The sequence below is a fragment of the Aythya marila genome (genome assembly GCF_965140915.1).
Source record: "Aythya marila genome assembly, chromosome: 24".
NCBI classification, from domain to species: domain Eukaryota; kingdom Metazoa; phylum Chordata; class Aves; order Anseriformes; family Anatidae; genus Aythya; species Aythya marila.
The window spans coordinates 2,199,494-2,219,306 of NC_139065.1; the positions used below are offsets into that span (position 1 = coordinate 2,199,494).

Consider the following 19,813-nt stretch of genomic DNA (forward strand, 5'->3'; position numbering starts at 1 on the left):
GGCATAAATGAGAATTAAAATTGTCAGTCAGTTCTCTGAGCAGTTTGCTCACGTTTTGAAGTTTGTTAGCGACAGAAGTAGAGCTGAATTCAGAAAGGCAAATGCCACGGGCACAAAGCATAAAATGAAGGGCTATAATGGAAGTGGGTTTGAGAGCACTGATCTTAGCACAGATTCTTGGAGCTGTCTTTGCTGATACCTATGAAGTAAATAAAGCCTTCGGTTTAAGCGATTCAGACTCATTAAATTACTTTGGATTTCACTGAGGTATTAGTTTCTGTCTAGGAACTCATTCCCGGTATATTTTCCATGGCAGATTCCTTCAAAGGTGGCAGACTGACACAAATCCTCAAAATGCCAGTCTGATCGCTCTGCTCTGTACATCCCCATCGTGTTTTCAGTTTCGAAAATGCCTGGTTGGGTTTAATTTCCTGGTAGGGACACAAGGAGGTAAGGCCAGCCAGTTTTGTGTGTGTGTGTGTGTGTGTGTGTGGCTAATGAGGTTTGTTAACATATTGCAACGTGTCTCAGTTAGCAATTAAATTGGAAGTCAGAAGTGAGAATATAAAAACCTTCATGTGCTTAATGGTAAATTAACTGTTTGCTTTCACATGTACGGGGTGTATCCTGATGCACACAGATATATGCACATGCGACTACGTCAGCATAGGACTCGGGGAGGGTTAATGTTTGCAGGCTTGGCACTGCTCTGTTCCTAGTAGTTTGTGGAGGGGAAGCGGGACAGTGGGGAGGAAGCAGCGAGGCAGAAACCCCAAAGCACAGCTCGGGGGCAGCATCCCTGAACCCTGAGGGAGCGTACAGCAGGATGAACGATGAACTGTAACGCAAAATAAAAACGCTGTGAGGGGAAAAACGCTGTGAGGGTCCTTGTAGGTGGCCAGACAACGCCTTTCCTAAGGTGCTATGTGAGAAAAGGATAAAGGATAAAGGATAAAAATTGTGGCAGAGGCTGGAGCTGGGTGTGCACAGGCCCTGCTGAGGGGACACCTCCCCTCAGGACTGCGGGCGGGGGGGGGGCGGGGCTCGCTCCGCGCTGCCCGTGACGTAAAGCCCCGCCCCTCGGCTACACAGAGCGGCGGGGCGGGGCTTCGAGAAGGGGCGGGGCTTCCCAAAGGAGGCGTGGCCTCTCGAGGGGTGGGGCCGGGGGTGGGGCGGGGCCGCGCGGCAGTCGGGCGGCAGCCGCGGCCGGAGCGGGCGGCGGCGGCGACGACGGGGGCCGGGGTGCGGCATGTCCAAAACGCTGCGGAAGAAGCGGCACTGGCTGAGCAAGGTGCAGGAGTGCGTGGTGTCCTGGGGCGGCGCGGCGGGCCCCGACCCCGAGCTGCTGCGCGGCGGCGCCGAACGCGGCGAGTTCCCCTACCTGGCGGGGCGCCTACCGCCGGGCTCCGAGGGCGGGCCGGGCCCCGCGTTGCTCTCCGGTAAAGCGCCGGCTCCTGGCGACGTGCTGCTGGAGGTGAACGGCACCCCCGTCAGCGGCCTGACGCACCGCGACGCGCTGGCCGTCATCCGGCACTTCAGGGAGCCCGTGCGCCTCAAGACCGTGCGCCCAGGTGAGCCAGGCCGCGGGCAGGCCCGGGGAGCGCGCTCGGGGTTGGGGCCGGGGCCGCGGCCCCGCGTCCTTGCCCCGCTGGGGGCGGGGGGGAGGCTCCCTCCGGAGCTGGGGTTGGGCCCTGAGAGGGCTGGGGGGGCCCCGGGGTGAGCGCGGAGATTGGGTGGGGCCTTGGGGTTGGGGGTCCGGGGGAGATGGGGGGGGTCCCGAGGCCCCTCGGAGCTCCCCGGAGCTCCCCGCGACCCCCCGGGGCCGGCACCGGGCGGGGCGCGGCCGGGGCCGGGGTCGCGGGGGCGGCGCCTCCTGGAGCGCGGTGGGACCGGGATCGGGCCCCGGCCGCGGCCCCCGAGCGCCCTCGGCCCCGGCTGGGAGCGGGGGGCTGAGGAGGAGCCCCTGGGCTGTGCCCCCCCCTGGGTCGGGGTTATCGCTGCGGGTAATGAGGGCCAGCAGGTGTCGGGCGTCAGGTTGGTGCCCGGCACTCCCCGGTGCCCGCGACCACACGCGTTAATGATTCACAGCGAACGAGCTCCGGAGCTGCAGCTTTGCTGGTCGCGATCCAGGTGTGAGCTCGGTGCGTTGTGCAGAAGCTCTCTTAAAGCTGTGCCTGTCTGAATCCCAGCCGCTAACAGCCTGTCAGGGGCTGAAATCCAAAACGCTGCTTTTACAGGCTCTCTGTTTACCACCTGCTCTGTGCTTCTTTCATAACGCCCAGGTTGCTCTTTGACTCTAGGTAACGCGTATCTTAAATCAGAGTTTCCTCCTTTGACCACTAATTAAAAGTTATCATTGCTACGGAGATTGAGCACTTACTTAGTCCCGATGTGTATCACCTGTTAAAAAAAAATGAAACCTGCAACACCTTAAAGCAGCTACAGAAGGCTGCTGGCTCCGAGATGCCTGCCTTCAAAAACTGGAAACCCCGTCTGAATGAGGAAACTAGGAAAGAACAAACTGCTGCAAGTTAAATTCAAATAAAAGAATAAATAAATTAAGGAACACGTTGTTAAAGACGAGACAATAACAAATCTCTTTTTTAAAAAGTTAATGGCAGATGAAACCGTACTAAGAATATCAAACGAAATTCTTGTGTGGTTACTCTGGAGGGAAATGGGATATTCCCGTACTGGGACTTTCCGTAACAGAGAGATGTCTCAAACTTTCAAGTTAAAACTGGCAGAAAAGATTTGAAATAAATGCATGCAATGAAGAGCAGACACTTGCCAGAGCCAGATGATGCTCTGATGTAGGTGTAGGTGTTGTGAAGGTGAGACACTAAAAAGCAGTGCAGGTTCTGTTCCTTAAATCGATTGTGGAGCAGGGGGATAGAAGGCGAGGAGCGTGGTGCCCACCAGACAGTGGTGCTGGGCTCCTGCTGTGCAGTGCCGTGAGTTGGTGCAGCTGGGTTTTTGGGCAGGCTTTCGGTGGGGTGTCAGCAGCCCCTGAGTGGGGCACGCACGGAGCTGTTGTGTGCCGGTGTTGCTGCTGAAAGGTAAGAGCAGAATTCTCCTGGGGATTATGAACTGGTTAAAAGGTAGGAGCGGTTTTCTCAGCAGAAGGAAAGTGCTGCTGGTGTCTTGCACAGCCCGGTGTTACTAAGTGTAGTCATTCTGGGCTTGTGAACTAAACACTGGGCAAGTTGTGTAAAGAGAAGTAGCATTTCTATGCTGATTTTATGTAACTTTTGGAACAAATCAAATTCATGCTTCAGATCCAGCAGTTTTTCCATACTAGAGCATATTGCAAGCTTATTTACCACATCAGATGATTTTGGCAGGCGTTTTCGGTGTTAGACTCAGTGTCCTTAAATGCGGTATTTTAAAGCAGACTATTTTTCTTGTTGCTTTTTATTTTTTCAATTGCCACAGTAGCACTCTGTGGAAATACTCCAATTAGGGTACGTGTGACGAGAGCTGTTGGCACAGTGTTCTCAGAGAAGCACCACGACTCTGGCCGTGGCTCCCCTTCTTCCCGCAGCGACCCGGGGTGCTCCAGGCTGGCTGACCCCAATGACGGTGGCTGAGGGGTAGGGGCTGCGGAGGTGGTGGCGTGTGGTGCTTGTGGGATGGCTGGATGCTCAGAGGTCCGAGCTGCCCCACTTCTTAAGGCCCCGTGTTGCTCTCCAGCCCCAAATGTTGTCTTTTGAATGCGCTGCCAGACTGGGAGAGCCTCTGGCAGGCAGCGCGCTGCTTCTGGGCAACTTCTGCATCATCAGGGCCATGCTGTGTTCTGCTGCCTCCCGCCTGGCAGGGAGGAATTGGTCTCCTCATACTTGGTCTTGGAGAGTGTGAGGCCTTGGCTCTCAGTGTTTGAGAGCTGGCTTCGTCTTCTCGGTGAAATCTGGTGCGGGTGTCCCAGTGGCCTCTGGCAGCACGTCAGGAGGCTGGACGTGTGCTTTATTTTGAGCATCCTTCGTTGAAGGCAGCAACAGCTTTAGTTGACAGCAGTAGAATCCGTCTGTGATACTTCTAGCAATCTCATAGAAAATTTAAAATGGAAATTTCAAGATGCTGTTTAGTCTTGTTTGATAAGACACTTGAAAGATACGAATGCTAAATTGAACGCCATCTGTTAACTGCACATCACAAACGAAGGACCATTTTGCTGATGAAGTTCCTCCTTCCCTCTCACTCCGTTCTTCCTCGTGAAGCAGAACAAGAGCGGCGTGAGGCTGAGCAGGGCTCGGGGCTGGGGTCACAGCCACCTCCGGGATGGGGCTGCAGGCGCTGGGAGCCCCTCAGCAGCAGGGGCCGTGCGGTGAGACCTGCAGGAAGGCTGCTCTCGGGTTTTCTGCCAGTGTTCCTGGACCGATGCTGGGATCGGAGTTGTCCAAATGAAAGTTAGGCATTGCTTCGTTCTGCTCGGTGCTTTAGATTATAACCCTGCTTTTATTTTTGTGTCATTCATCATCTCGATCAGCTGAGGAGAGCCGGCCTTACGGAGCAGTAGGGCTCCTCGTCCTGTGTGCGTGCTAACATGAGCAGCCTCATCGTAATGAGCGCATCTGTATTTTAGCCACACTTGTTAAATGCTGGTTTCAAGCTAATCACCTGCTTATGTGCATCCCAACGATGGCTGCCAGGTGGCTCAAGGACCTTCCCTGCCCAATGTCACTTGGATTAGTACTTGCATTAGCCTTGTAAGTAGCTGGCGCTGTTTCTGATTCTTTTATTCCCATTAAGGAAAAACTGAAGCATTTTGCTTGCAGTCAGTCCATCATCCTTCTGCCTGCTCAGCTCATCCTGTAAACGTACCGACTGGTTGCGTGTGACAGTCACATTCTGCCTGAAAAATATTTGTACGTGAAGCTGAGCTTACTCGCTAAAATGCTTAACACTCTCACTCTGAATGCGTATTTTCTTCAGAGCAGCGTGCTGCAGCATCAGAAGTAGGTTGCAGACTTAACGTGGTAAAGCAGCAAGCATTGCTGATTATCTGCAAGTTCCTCCTTCTGGAGCCTGGGTTGCCAGATACTATGTAGGAAGGAATGTGCTTTCCTTCCAAACGAAGGAGCTTCGATGCATAAAGCTACTCTGTGGCAATTATTATGGTTTCATATAACTAGCATCTGGGAAGAAGCAGGCAGAGTCACGCTGCTCTTCCACTTCCAAACCGTGGAGTTTTGTCCCTGGCTTATTGTTGAATGTGTATCAGCTCTGTTGTGACTAACCCGGTCTGTAATCAAGAAATGCAGTGAGCTTCCAAACGATTAAAAGTTCCCTTCAGATTATCTTCTGATTTTTTTTTTTTAAAGTCTCAGTGCTCCTGAAACCACTAAACCTTGATTTCCTCTGTGTTTATTTCATAGCCGACTGTCACAACTTCAGCTGTGATTAAAACTTGTTCTGCAGCGGGGGCATTATCAGTGACCTCCGCTGGGGATTCTCAGGCATGCAGTAAGTTCAGTTCAGGTTAGGATATTATTATTATTTTATTTTTTTTTTTACCAGATGGGGCATTCAGATAACCTCCCCGTTCACATTCATGGGATCTTTTTCAGTCCTTTGCCCCCTGGTGCAGCACAGGGGCGCGTTGCTGCTGCGTGCGCTTGGCCAGCCGCAGCCTCTCGATGTCTGCTGTGGCTTCAGGTCTGTCGCTTCCCCCTGGCTTGCGATGCACTCGTACAGAAAGTGAGGTGACCGACGGGTGGGTGCAGGACTCTGAAGTTCTTGGTACCGAGCTGTTTTGGCTTTCGTGCCAGTATCTTTCACTAAATCACGTAACGTTCTCAAGATGTAGGAATCTTGAGGATATCAAGGCCTTAGCTTACCGAAATGCTCTCTGGATCAAAGTCTACTACAGATTTACCAGAAAACAGTAAGATGCGTTTTCTCACGTGACGGTGAAATTGTGTAGTAATTAACCTGTGAAGTGCCCGTTACCAGAAGGAGCGATGGGGGCGGTCAGAGGCCGGTTGTGCGTGGTGTCCTTCCCCTGAAGCTGGAGGCGTGAGATGACTGCGGTAGCTCAGACCAGGATGCTTCAGACATAATGCTTGCAGCTGAGTACGTAAGATTGATTTACATTTTCTTTTGTGCTTGAGGTAGGCGCTGAGCCTCTGTGTGGGGGTAAACATTTGCATGTTTGGCAATTAAGGCAGAGAGGAGCGCACACAGCACTGAGAGGCTGTTTTCACAAAATCTGATGAATTCTAAATGTGCCGTGTTAAAACAGAGATCAGAATACACACTAGGATAATTTTGCCTCTCTGAGGAAAGGCATTACTCTAATTCTGTGTTTCTCTGAGAGCTGGCAGCAGGCCAGCTCGGTGATTAACCAGACCAGTGTGTTACTGTGCTACTGGGGGGATGAGGAAGTCGGTTCGGGTCCTTCGCTCTTCGCGCACACCGGGTGGAGGACTTGTGGGTGTTGGTCTGAAAAACAGTCCTTCCTGTTCGAGGGCGTGTGAGAGAGTGACCCGTTAAAAAAAGAAAAGGTTGATTCATTTTACCACACTTGGAGGTTAAAAAAAAAAACAAAACAAACAAATGTACATGTTATTTCCTATAACAGATGTGTAGGGTATCTCAGATTAGTGGAAGTGGGCAGAAGACAGATGTTCTATCTTTAAAAAGAAACCTGAGTGAGAAACTCTTTCAGCTGGGCCCTGTCACTTTTGTCCAGCATTGGCAATAGCGATGGTGCATCGCGTAGCAGTTTGGGAGAGCCACCTTGCACTACAAGCTCTTAGTTTGCATCTCAGGTGCGTGGATGCAGAGGACCATCAAGCGCTTGCCAAGGGATTGGTATTAGCATTAGTATGTGTATGCAATTTGTAGTCTTGTTTCTCCTATTCATCTTTATATAAACATGTTATTCTTGGCATAGAACATGCTGCCGTTCCCTTTCACATACTTGTTTAAATCTCACTGCAATAAGCGCTGTGATTTCACTGGCTCTAATTATTCTATTCTTTCTTAGCACGTTAGTTTCAAATGATAACGAGGCCTCATGTGGCTTTTGCTACTGTGCTGCTTAACACCATGGTTTTAATTTGTACTTTTTTGTTCCCTTCAGGAGAGCCATTCTGTTCCCTGTTTGTTCGCTGATGTCTCTCAGGAGAGACCTGGCAGAACAGCACAGAGTAAGACCAGCCTTTACCTTGAGCTGGCGGAGGAGCCGGTAGCGCAGCGTCTGCTCTCCCTGTTTGTGAGCTTCAAAGCTGCCACCACAGTGTCCCTGTCTCCTCCTTGTGGGGCATGGGAATTTCACTAGGGCAGAACAATTGAGCACTTGTATTCCAGTTATTCCTGGAAGGAAAATTTTCTTACTCAGGTAGACAACTTTGATTGAAGTTTTTGCATATATATTTATTGGTTGCAATAAGGAGAGGGTTTTTTCCCTTTTAAAAAAAAAAAAAAGGAAGCAGCCTAGGTTTACACATTGGCACAGAACTAACTTGTTTAAAATCCTTGAAACTGTCCGTTGCCACTATTCTACAATAGCAGGAGACTTTATTTTCTATGTGAATGAAACCAAGAATTAAACAAAACATGAATCTTCATTAGAAGCTGTGATTTCAACCACAGATTTCTTCATAGTTCTTGTCTAAGTATTGCCCTTGAATTCTTGGCTGGCTTTAATGAAATGCTAGTCAGTTGTAGAAAATGGCTGTCTCTTTATTCTTTTTATTGTCTTAGAAGATTCAATTTCCTTAATTTTTTCAAAGTTTTTTTTTTTTTTTTTTTTTTTTTACTTTTAGAAGGCACTTCAGAACAAAACTGTCATTTTAGAATTTTCCCAAAATAAACAAGCTGTGCTTGTTTAACTTGCTCTGCACGATGCTCCTTTATTATTGTAACATCTGCTTCAAGATATTGTTCTTAAAAGTATCTTACAAATATAAAAAGGATTATGCATTCAAATTGACAGCTGAAAAAATTACTCTAGTTTTGATTGTTGCTCTGCTTTAAAGTCTTCTGAATTCATTCTTCTGGTTCTTGTTTTTAATTTGAGATGCTTCCTTTTAAGAAATATCTTCTAATGTTCATGGACTGTGGGTTAAATTGCATATTGTTCCCTGAATGGGAACAGTTTTCTTCTTTAAGGCAATGGTATTCCTGAGAGGACTGGATTTGGATTAAGAAAAATATGAGCTCTTTGTATTTGAGAGTAAATTTCTGATTTAGTTCAGCTGAACAGAAGGTGAGAGGAAATGCAGTGGGAAGACGGCAGATTTGTATTGATCTGCTATACCAGTCTTCAAAACCAGAATTCTCTGTAATTCACCTTCTCTGTTGCTGATGGCTGGTAGAGTCTGTACTGAATTACTCTGCTTTGGGGTCGTGGTGGGAATGGGACCAGCCCCCAGGTGACATGCCAGCAGTAGCTGAATGCTTTGGGCTGGCTTCCAAGCTCATCAGTCTTAAAATCAAGAGCGTATTCTTCAGGGGGAAAGGGGAGTCACCCAGCAAGGGCGCTTGTCCGTGGTATCAAGGAGACTGTTGTCAAGGCACCGAGGGAGGAAAGGGGTTGCTGCTGTGGGTGCTGCGAGTACGGGGACGCTGGAGTTTGATTTTTCCACACTAGCTGTTAAAACCTCTGTACAAGCCATGCTAATTTGCATCAGTGCTATTTGATGCAAATTTGGGTGATTTAGTTCAGGTGCAGCTTTCAAGATGAAATAAAATCATAGCAATCCTTTGTTCAAACTTACGTCCCCTTGCTTTTGTCATATACTAATGCAATGTATTAAAGTAATGATCTTATGTGGAAATGTAATTTCATTTGCAAAGCACACCAAGGCTTTTAGATACAGCACTGGGCTCTCTCCAAGTGAGCTGTCAAAAATGCTTGCTTGAAGCTATTTTTCAATATGTATGTTGCATGAGCTTGTAATTTTTCGTGAATTATTGCTTGCTTTTAATTGAATGTAACTTCCTCAAATTGAAAATCACCAGTGTGTTTATTATCAATCCTGTGTCGCTCCTCAGTTGCTGAATAGTAGTCTAGCTCATATAAGTTGATTCATCTCATGAAAATAACTTACAGTATGTAAGTAACGAGTTAATTCCTTTAAGCTCTGGATAGCTATCTCTCTTCAGTTATCTGTATTAAAAAAGTAAAACTTGAATTCTTTGTCTGTCAGATCATGGCATATTGATTTTTATTGAATATTGATTTTTGTGTTCTACTTCAGTGCTGTTTCATTACCGGCTTTTGGTAATAAATACAATAAGACTAACAGCTGACATCTTATGGATTGTGAATGCTATATAAATATCAGAATTATCCTTTTTTTTGTTGTTGTTTTGGTATGGCTGTCTATAAATGTTATTTCTACCTGCATGATAACGAATTATCATTTCTGGCCGGCTGGGTGGAAGAAGCCCTGTGCCATGAGACAGAGAAGGGTGGAAACAGAGCATGAAGGAAACAGATGCGGGGAATGGGGTCATGCTGTGTAGAAGAGCTGGGCTCGGGGTTTGGTGCTCCTCTCGCAACGCAAGTGGGAGGAGGTGACAGCAGGGAACTGGTGATAACAGGAAATGCCTTTACAGGTGTTAGTGCGCCTAGAGCAGCTACTGAAGTAGGGTTCACCGAGATTCAGTAATTGTTTGAACTTTGGCTAAGCCTTGTAACGTTTATGGCTTTGCTGACTTGTACGTGCTAATTTAGGGCTCTGTACAGAAAGGCACAGATGTTTAGCGTTTTTCTTATGATTCCTGTACATCTCCTGCTTTGCTTACTCTTCAAAGTGCAGACTTGGGAACGCTTCCCTCCCATGCACTGTTATTTACAACTTCTTCGTTTTGTCAGCCAAGTGGGAGCTGTAGCAACTTGCGGAATCCCCACACATACGGACACGTCTGTGCCTGGGTGAAGTTCTTGAAGTGCAGAGAGCGGCGGAGCCTGGCTGCTGCTGCGGGATGTTCTCAAACCTGTTCCCCAAGTCTTGGGCTTGGATCACAGAAATTTCGCTCAGAGTCACCCAGAAACCACCGCAGCCCCCAGCATTCACATGCCTGACTGAGGTTTCCTGGCTGAGGCGGGGATGTGATACCCTTCTGCCCTGGTTTTGTTGGCGGGGCCTTTGGTGTCCGCTCAGGGCCGAGGGCAGCCTGGGCACAGGCCCCTCAGGAGCAGGGCCCTGGGGCTACAGCAGGCCCCAAGCACTCATGTCCCGGGCCCGTTCCTTGTCCTTGGTGCTGCTGCAGAAGCCATGAACCCGAATTCTGGCAGCCACCCTGACCCTGTGACTGGTTCTGTGGCAGAGAAGGTAACCCCTGGTGGAGCCCGGCCTGTTTCTGAGGGTGATTTATCAGGTTTACTACCAGGAAGTAAAGAATAAGAAATTGAAAATGTTGTTGTTGTTGTTTTTAATAAACTAGTCTTCTTAACTGATCATTTAACTGAATGCATGTTACTGCATCTGGAAAATATGAATCTTGAGTGACATTTAATCCATCCTCTATTCTTGGCTTGTAGGTTTGCAGCCCTCAGTAGCTGTCTGCAGGCTATTATGCGTTTACATAAAAACACTTCTAGAAGTTCGTGATTTAAGATGCATCATAGACTAAACATTGAAGTCACTTGAAAGAACAACCATGATCCCCTCGCCCACCCAGTGAACAACCCACGTGCATTTTTAAGCCTGGCCACTAGACATTTCACTTCTTTGTAGTGCAAATTTGAATAAAGATCTCATGTCATGGAAATAAAAATGGATGCTTGGTATGATCCAGTGTTGTTTACTTTCTGGTAAGCAAATTCAGTTTAAGGTATGCAACATCTGCCCCTATCCATGAGCTATGAAGAACACCAAGGACCCTTTTGGATTTTAAGGTGTAAGGCAGGAGATCTCTGCAGTCATCTGCTAAAAATTGCTCTGAAAAGCAACTGTAGTTACTTGGTAGTATTGCCTGTGTATCAGGCTCTGAAGGTAGAAATATGGAAGAACAGATTTAGAGCTGAGTTTCTACTGAAATGTCCCCAGTGCCATTGTCAGAGGAATTTTAACAAAGCGTTCAGGGAGAATTGCATTTCCCTTGGACTTGGATCATTTCACAGTTGTGTTCTGAGAGAATTTCAGTGTTGATTACGTTTTGGGATTCAAATTGTGTCCCTTCTATTAAGGACTGCTTTAGTATGCAGGAGGGGGCATAGCAAGTGATTTGATGCAGCCCAGTTTGCCAGGACTCCTCTGCCTGCCATTTAAAAGGTTGATCAGCGTTCGCACGTTCTGTGGGTGTAATCAGGGTGCTTGCACTGGGGCCTGCGGTGGCTGTTGTGACTCAACCCAGGGCTGCATGCACAAGTGCTGTGTGCGGAGGGCAGGCGGGGTGGAAATGCTGCAAAGTGCTTGTGCTGGGGTGAAGAGCATCACCCCAAGCCCCTGCTCAGCTGCAGCCGGGAGCGCTCAGGTCGGATGCGGCGCTGCCGTGCCAGCAGATTCCCCGCGTGGAGATGGGAGCGGCGCCCAGTAAAATATGCAGCAGTTTTGTGCTTGGCCAGAAGAAACATGTTTGTAAAAAAATCTTCTTTCATGTTGATGATGAAAGAACAGATGAGAAGAAAAATTCCATCTGAAGTAGCTGCTTAATTACGGCTTGATATGGTGATGTAGTTTATCAAATTAAGTTGTTAGTGGAAATAATCTTAGGGTGGAAAGCGTGTTTGCTCTAGAGCAGCAACTTTCAACTTCTTGATCTCTGTGGGTTCTTCATTATTTTCTAGGGTCACCAGGTCTTGTATAGCAAAGTTAAGCCCCTTTTCGGTCTGTTTGCTTTACTGAAATGTTTCATGAGCACTAGAGGAGTCACTCAGGGAGTCTCAGTCTGCAGTGGCTGTGAGCTAAGAACCCCTCCTGCCGAGCATCTGTAGCGGAGAGCGGTGCAGCCGCTAGTGACTGACCAACGTGGTCCCAGCAGAGTTTAAAACATGTCCCAGGGTATTTGGATCTGCAATTAAATTGGTCTTAGGGGATCTGCAACATTCTCTTAACTCCTGAAATCAGGCTACTGGAAGAAAACAGATAATTAAACCAGTTCTGCTTCTTGATATCCTAAGAAAAAAAAAAAATCTGATTCACATAAATTATTTGTGTAAGATCCTGGAAAATGGACTTCTTGTAGTGGTTAAGACTAGCAGTAAAAGTTAAAAAGAAATAGGCAAGGCAACCGATGAGCAACTTTGAGCTGTTGTTTTGCATAATGTTTTTAATAAAAGTTAAAGATAGCAAAATGTGGAAGTGTAGCTAATCTTTAGATGACTAGCTGGTTCCCTGTCTACTTCAGTACAGAAAGCCTCTTTAAAAGGCATTCTTTATCTTAAATAGTTGCTCTACTTGTAGTCAGTCTTCAGAAAAAGTCATTTGTATAGTGTCTTCCCCATCCGCTTTGCATTCTGAAAGGAAGAAGTGCATAGGAGGTGGGTGGTGTCAAGAGTAAAACTTCAGTGAGCATTAAGCAGGAAAATCACTCTTAAAAACAGATCAAAATAAAAAGCAAAAGTCCCTGCTTCTGTATAAATTTTCATTTTTCCCGCAAGACTTAGTGGAAGGTCGCAACATAAATACAATCGAAGGAGGAATGGGGGCTGGTTTATTCTGTTTGGCACAGCTGCTGGCCTCCCAGCCTCATCCTGCAGCTGAATTCAGAGATGCATTTATGTAAGTTATTTCTTTTTCTGAAATTATTATTAAATAAATAAATAAATATATACGTATAAAAACCATTGACAAATAATTTGAGCTCAGTGTAAGTCAGCGTGCTGATGAGGTATTTTCCTACTGTGCTAAGTGATTTTCATGAAAAAGTCTAGACATAGGTGAATTTTTAAATAATTTTGACACAGTGTTTGCTCAAATAAAGAACAAGAACACCCAAACCACGTAAGCCTCCCACCTATCTTTAAGATTTCATTGCCAGTAGATGCAACTTTGTTTTGGTTATAGGCCAAGTTTACGGTGACCTTCTCCCAGGCTGAAGGTTTGCTAATAGGCAGAAGCAGAGTTTGCTGGTACTACTCATTAAATCCAAGAGGATTAACGTTCAGTTTATTTCCTCTAAAACCACAGAACTATCAGGAAATAACTAAGCCCTAAAGTTTTAGGTCTGCAGAGATGATTTCCTCCTAATGCATGTACATCAGAGGAATTTCAAAATCCCGTTATGTAAGAGGGAAGCAGAGTCCCGTATTAATCCAGGGGAATGATGTTTAATGGCTTGTTTTGTCCTTTATTGGTCTAAAGAATTCCTCAGAAATCAGCTGACTAAAAGTGCCAGTGAAGTATTTTTACCTCTGTTGCTGGAACTATTACTGCTCAGTAATTTCACTAATCTTCTTTGCAGTGAGATTAGATTGTAAATGCTTTGATGCTGGGAGAGCTGTGTTTGTGGGAACAGCTTGGTGCTGTGGGCACCATCAGGTGGAAGTGCCCATGCCTAAAAAGCTGTGTCACTCCATTGCTGAGTAATATTTTGAAATATGCGTTACCCTGACTGTGCTTCAAATTTGCCATGTTTTCGGAAGACAGTGTTTGTAATGTGAGCTTTAATGCAATGTGTTTGGTGTATGACAAAAATTACAAATGACCTAAGCTTGAAGACAAAATTGCTGTGATTATATTTCAGATTGAAAGCTAGTCCCTGTTGTGTAATGCAGTTTTGTATGAATAAATAAAAATTATTCTGGTCCATTATTCAAGATCTGACAGCTGCTACTCATGTATGTGTTTTTGTTTGTTTGTTTTTTAAATCACTTACTGTAGAAGTATTAATATGCTGTATTTATAAATACTTTTAAAATGTATTCATCAATAGGTATGAAAGCTTGATGTGTCTACCTGACTTGTGGTTAAACTTCATCAGAAAGCTGAGATGGTGGCCAACTGGTTTATGTGATGTTCTGATGGAGTTATGTCCTTGACAGACCTATGTGCTTTCAAACCCTACTTTGTGGCTCTCTTAAGGGCAGCAGGAAAACTTTTTCTCAGTGCAAGGCCTGAAGTATTGCTCGTGTAGTGAAATTACGTATAGCAACTTGCCTCTGAACTGCAGCCCTTCCTGTCTGCCCTACTTACTCAGTGTAAAAATACCTAATCATGTGGCTTTTATTTCCCTCTCTGTAGGACAGCAATGAGTAATTACTTTTCTCTAGTGAAGGTAGAGGTGCTGAAAAAGTTTAATTAACGCCCTTTAGGAGATGCTACTAGTACTTAAATGAATTCATTAGGGTAGGACACTTAATGTTCATCAAAATAGTGAGTAATTGCAGGGGACTGTATGGTTTTATATTATACTGCATATTACTGTATATTTTTCTTTCAAGCTAAGAGTTTACTAAAATGGAATATTCTTCCATTCAGTCATCAGTCTCTGATACGTAATGTGGAATGTCATCCTGTAGGAACGGTAAAAAGGTTTTTACCCGAGGAAGTTCTTTCTGTGTTTTTCTTCTTGCACTGGGTGAAATGCAGGAAAAAAAAAAAAAAAAAAAAAGCCTTAAATCAATTTCTGCTTTGTTGAATCACCTTCAGGGGGCATACGTTTTGTTCTGAAATCGTTATTTGTTGCCTTTTGGCAAACACGTCTGTTTTTTTTCTTAATTGAACTATGTTGTTAAGAGGTCCATTGCTCTTTCTGGTTTGCAGGGTTTTAGAGATGTTGGATGTTAAGGAAACAGCAAAGGCAAACTATGCCTGTTCATGCATTGTAACTTCTGTGCTGTTCAGTATTTACAGTTATTACTTAAACATAAGAAAACTGCTTAAAGTTTGTTTAAAAACAGAGAGAGATGAGTTTTCCTATTTCCAGAATTAATCATTATGGGAAATGGGAAAGTAGTTTTAAAGGCTGACTGGTTTTTAGTAGCTCAAAATTTTTTAAACTGAAATTTAGTGAAGTATACCCACAGTATGGGACCTGACGTTTTAAGAGAGATTTTAAGACCACCACAATAAAAAAGAAATCCAACACAGAATCAAGAAACTCTGCAAAAGAGTTTATGAAGAGAAAGTGGAAAATTAATATTCAGCATTTCATAGCAAAAAAAAGGAGTATATAAAAGATGTAGAATTAACAAAATAATGAGGAAGTGTTTGTGTTTTTGTTGTTGTTTTGTTTTTTAAGGCAGTCTTTGACAAAAATTTGGATCTTACCTGAGGAATTTAGAATTCAGGCAACTGCTCCCTGATCATGAATCGATACGATGAGTAAAATTAGGAAGGAAGAGAAAATTGTTAGGAGAAGGAAGGTAGAGTGTTTGCTGGGGCACTTACTGGGGTGTTGCTTAGTCTCGCAAAATGCCTAAGGTAAAGCTGTTGCCATTTCAGTGCTGTGGTTTCTGTGCCCAAAGCCAGTCCTGCTGAGCTTGCCTGAAGGTTGTTCCAGGTCTTTGCCATAACTGCCCAGGTCGATGGCTTTTAAACTTGTAGGCCTGCATTAAGTGTTTGTTTTCATGCATCCAATTAATTCTACAGCCAAATAAAATGGACACGTGCAGGTGATCTCAGCTGGTGGATTTGGTTTGTTTTCCCCTACTAGGTGCAGCTTCTAATGCTTTGTGGTTGTGTCCCTTCTGGCTGCCTTAAACAGGTATTAGATAGATTGAAATGCAAATTTGGTACTGAAGGTCACCTAAAGCTGGAAAGTTACTGCAGTTCCTCCTGTTTGGCACTTCCAATAAAGGTGGAAGTGCTCTTTTGACCCTGTTCATTTCAAGACCAAACTCAAAATCCCACTTCTGCCGCGCTGTTTGACTGGTGGCTCCAGAGCGACATCTGAGTGCTAAGGTCGTGGTCTGGAGGGGTTGTACAACTGAAGAAGCTGCATTTAACACGGTCTCTTTTTGACAGGAGGGAGAGATCAGCAAGGCATGGAGTTCAGGCTATGGAATTTTATTTTAATCTTGAGTTCATTTGTCTTGGGAAAACAGTGCAAGTAAATCTGAAAGTACCACGTACGGGCTCTGAATAAGGAAGCATTTTAATAAGTATTTATTGTGGGTAACAGAAGTATCTGCTCTGTGAAAGACTGTGCTCTGGTAATAGTAAAGCATTTCAGAGAGATTACTCCAGAATCTATATGGTCAGACAGGGGTGACAGAAAAGCAAATGATGCAATAAATACAGGAAAAAAACTACTGTGCTGTCAGTTTTGGTTTTCCTATCGGGGTGTGTGTACATAGCTGCCTTCTGATTGATTGTGAATTGAGAACAGAAATTAGATTTGGCTTTGCCTTCAAAGCTGTCTTGTTATTTGAAGTGCTTTCTTATGAGAATTCCATTTCTGTGTCAGTCTTGAATTTAGTGAGCTCTTTAAGCAGATATAAATGAGTCCAGCCTTTGGAGACAGCTGTATGAAGACGATGATTGGCAAGCTTCCCGAGCTGAATGCACCACAATCCAAGAGCTAAGCGCTCCCAAACTGAAACTTTTATGATTGTAACTGAATGACCCTTCCTGTCGCATAGGCTGTACAAGCATTGCCATTTTGTTCAGGACATCTACCATGTGTAGAACTTCTGGAGGCAAAAATTAAACTGCAATCAACTGGTGAAAGTTGATCACTGATGATCTAGTAGATAATAGGGTGTTGGAGAGGAGCCGCTGCCACCCTGCAGCAGGAGCTGCACCGAGGCGTCCTGTCCTGGCACTGCCGTCCGGCCGAGGCTGCTTGGGAAGGTGAGGCTGCTGCTCTGAGGGTAGGTGGCACAATTCTGCCTCGTGCTCTCCTCCAACGCTGAAGTAACCTCAAATAAATGCCTCGGGAGGGGGTGATGAGAATGTCTCTTACCTGCTGCCTGGCTGCTCCAGTTAGTCCTTTCAGTCTGCGAGACACACGCGTTCATTAGTAGTCTGAGGGTTCCAATATTAATCACCGTTTGTTAATAAACTCATTTACCACTTTCAGCTTCCGCATGCTCTGTTGAGGCTGCTTTCTTACTGACTACAGCTAGATAAGGAAAGCAGAAATGCTGAGAAGCAGATGTTGCATGACCAAGTACCCAGCTGTGCATTAACAAAATGAATCTCATGGTGATTAGTTAACAATTCCTTGGCAGTCAGAGGCATATGTAAAACAGTAAACACAGCATGAGGAAATAATAATAATAATAATAAAAAAAATTAAAAGCACTTTCTAAGCTTAAAACACTGGCAGCATCAGTTCAACCATCTGTGTTACGGAGGAGCTGACTGTTGTGGGTAAGTCACACCAAGGTCAGTTGAGCTGACTTTGAGTCCGTAACCCTTTGGGAGCAGAATGCAACGTTTCCATTTCCTAAGCACGAGGTGAGTCCTCATCTGAACGGCAGAGTGACTGAATAAGGGAAAATAAGTACTGTAGAGTTTTTACTTGCTGTTCAGTAAAGATGTTTAGTCAACGCCAGCAAACGCAGGAACTGACAAAAAGACAGGCAGCCACCTGAAGTTAACTGGTGAAGTTGGAGCTGAAGTCCGTGTCGCCACTGTTACACGGGTGAGCGCGTGTGAAGGAGGAAGATAAAGATCGGTCCGACCTTCTGGCTATATAGATAGCAGAGCTGTGGCTGCAGGTACAGAACTCTGTCCTCTGCAATATTTTTTTCCGCAGTGCCTTTTTATTGCTCATTAGAGAAATGATTTAGTTTGTGCTGCTCTGTGAATGTCGCCACCCTTCCAGTTTTACCCCCTGCACCTGTTTTTCTCATGGGTTACTCATCGCAGCTTACAACAGTTTGAAGAACAAATTTATAGCAAGCTTATAAGTGGCTTTTAAGCAACTTTAGAAACTATAACACTGCTTTTTAGCAGTTGGGTATGAAGGAATTTATTAGGTTGAAGAAATATTTACAAAGATCTCTGAATGTTAATTCTGAATTACATTTCTCTCTAGGATAAGGAGAGAGCCTGTTGTTTGCATTGGTCAGGGGGTATGGTTTTTAGTGTCGGCATTTCCCCAGACATGCCAGGCTAAGATACTGCTAAATGTGAGCATTTCATCAGAATAACTTTGGAAGAGAACTTCAAATTCCTGGTGTAGAATAAACATGCATTTTCTAATTTTTTAATATATTTTGGAATGTCATAATTAGCGTGCTGTGTGGTTTGTGGGATTAATGGGTCATTACGTAGAATGTACTTTTTCTCCCTGCAGAAGCACAGAAATCAAGCGGTGACAGCACAGTACTGTTGGTCCTTGTTAGCTTGTGTTTGGCTTCTGCTATTGCAGATGCCTTCTAGTTACTGTCCAGCAGTGCTGAGGAACAAATGAGATTCCACAATAGCTGCTTTGGCAATCTGCTTGATCTTTAGATGTGTTTTCATGCAAATAGATTATGGGAGGAGAGTGCTTTAGATTTCAAAGTTAAATGAAGGAATTAACCCGCGTTTTCAGAGTGTTTTGTGCATCAGACATACTGAGCGTGTTGCACTTGAAGTCCTGTGCACAGTCCCCCTGGAAGCTTCCATAGGTGCAGATTTAAATTGAATTGATTGCTCTGAGGGACCCTGCTTGGGCTGGGGGCCAGCCTGGGTGATGTGCGGGGTCCCTTTGAGCTCACCACAGTGCGATGCTGGCAGTGGGTGCTCACGGCAGGAGCTGACCCCAGGCATCTGCCTCGCCTCTCCAGCAGTGAAGGTAGCAGGAGGAGTAGGGCTGTATCACCTGCTATGTTTGTTAGCAATTTCAGTGACTAGGCCACTTGTCTTGTTTGGACTTTGCTGGAAAGCAATGGAATCCCAAAAGCTGCGCAGGTCCTCTGCTGGCATTTAGCTTTGCTTGCATGCTCTTTCCAGAGGAAGCATATTTCTTATTTAATTGAAAATCCTGGGTGCCATAACTGAAAATAAATCGTAGTAAATGAATAGTGATGAGATAATAGGATATGCCGTGTGAGGGATAAGATAAATTCCTTTCATTTTCAATATTGCACAAGGATCAACACAGAGAGAAATGTTCTTTCCTTACATGATTACTTTGACAACATGCCATTAAGATCATAAACACAATTTTCCTTGCAGACAGTGTTCAAAATTAAGTTAGAACAAATTCTAGTTCACTGAATGAAGCTGGTGAGATTTGTGAGGGTGATGGGTGGCTGTGGTAGCTCTGGGGCCGAGGTTTGAACCAGAGCAGACCCTAATGGGCGCGGGCCCTGGGCTGCCTCCGGGCTCTGCGGCTGCAGCTTCCCCCGTAGAGGTATTGCCAAAAAATGGACAGAAAGTGTTTGTGGCTGACGTCTGCATACAGGTGAAAGAGAGAATTGCCTTACTTCCCAAATTGGAAGTAGTTTGAAAGATGCTGGTAGGTCTTGTAAGGGTTTTTTTCTTACTTGTAGGTTACTGTTAGGAACACTGTGTGATTTGGGTACACTTACAGTAAAGCTACATAGTGGATGCTCAGTACATTTGCAGAGGCATTCTGGGGAAAAAAAATTGTCGTTTTGGATTCCTGACGGGTTTGACTTAACCACAGTTGACACTAAATGCTGCTTTGTAGGTTGTGTTTTGAGAGGAAGTCTTTTTCTTATTTTATTTTTATGAAATTGGTATGACTTAGGCAATCTAAAAGTTGCAGTGCTGTTTATGCCAGAACTTTAAAATGTCAGCGTTTATACTTTCCTCTAACCAGCTTGTTTTTGCTGAGAAATGTGTTGAACAATCTGTGAGGAACACAAACCTGTTTCCTTCCAACCAGGCTTATGTAAAAGAGGACATCTATAAGAAACACTTTGCAGCCTTCACTCCCGCGTTGGCTTTCCGTATGCTCAGTCCGGGCGGTTGTAGGGACTCATCTTTGGTGGATGCTCATTGCTTCTTACCAA

General features: G+C 45.1%; 1 protein-coding gene across 3 annotated transcripts in view; it reads left to right on the forward strand.

Moving 5' to 3' along the window:
- Positions 1-1,225: 1,225 nt before the first annotated feature.
- Positions 1,226-19,813, forward strand: part of MAGI3 (membrane associated guanylate kinase, WW and PDZ domain containing 3) — a gene marked incomplete at its 3' end in the record, with an annotated part of 59,254 nt that continues 40,666 nt past the window's right edge. For all 3 annotated transcript variants that reach the window (XM_082778705.1, XM_082778706.1, XM_082778707.1), the window contains exon 1: positions 1,226-1,571. In XM_082778705.1, coding sequence (XP_082634831.1) covers positions 1,250-1,571 — 322 coding nt within the window. In that variant the 5' untranslated portion in view covers positions 1,226-1,249. The remainder of the gene's footprint in view (positions 1,572-19,813) is intronic.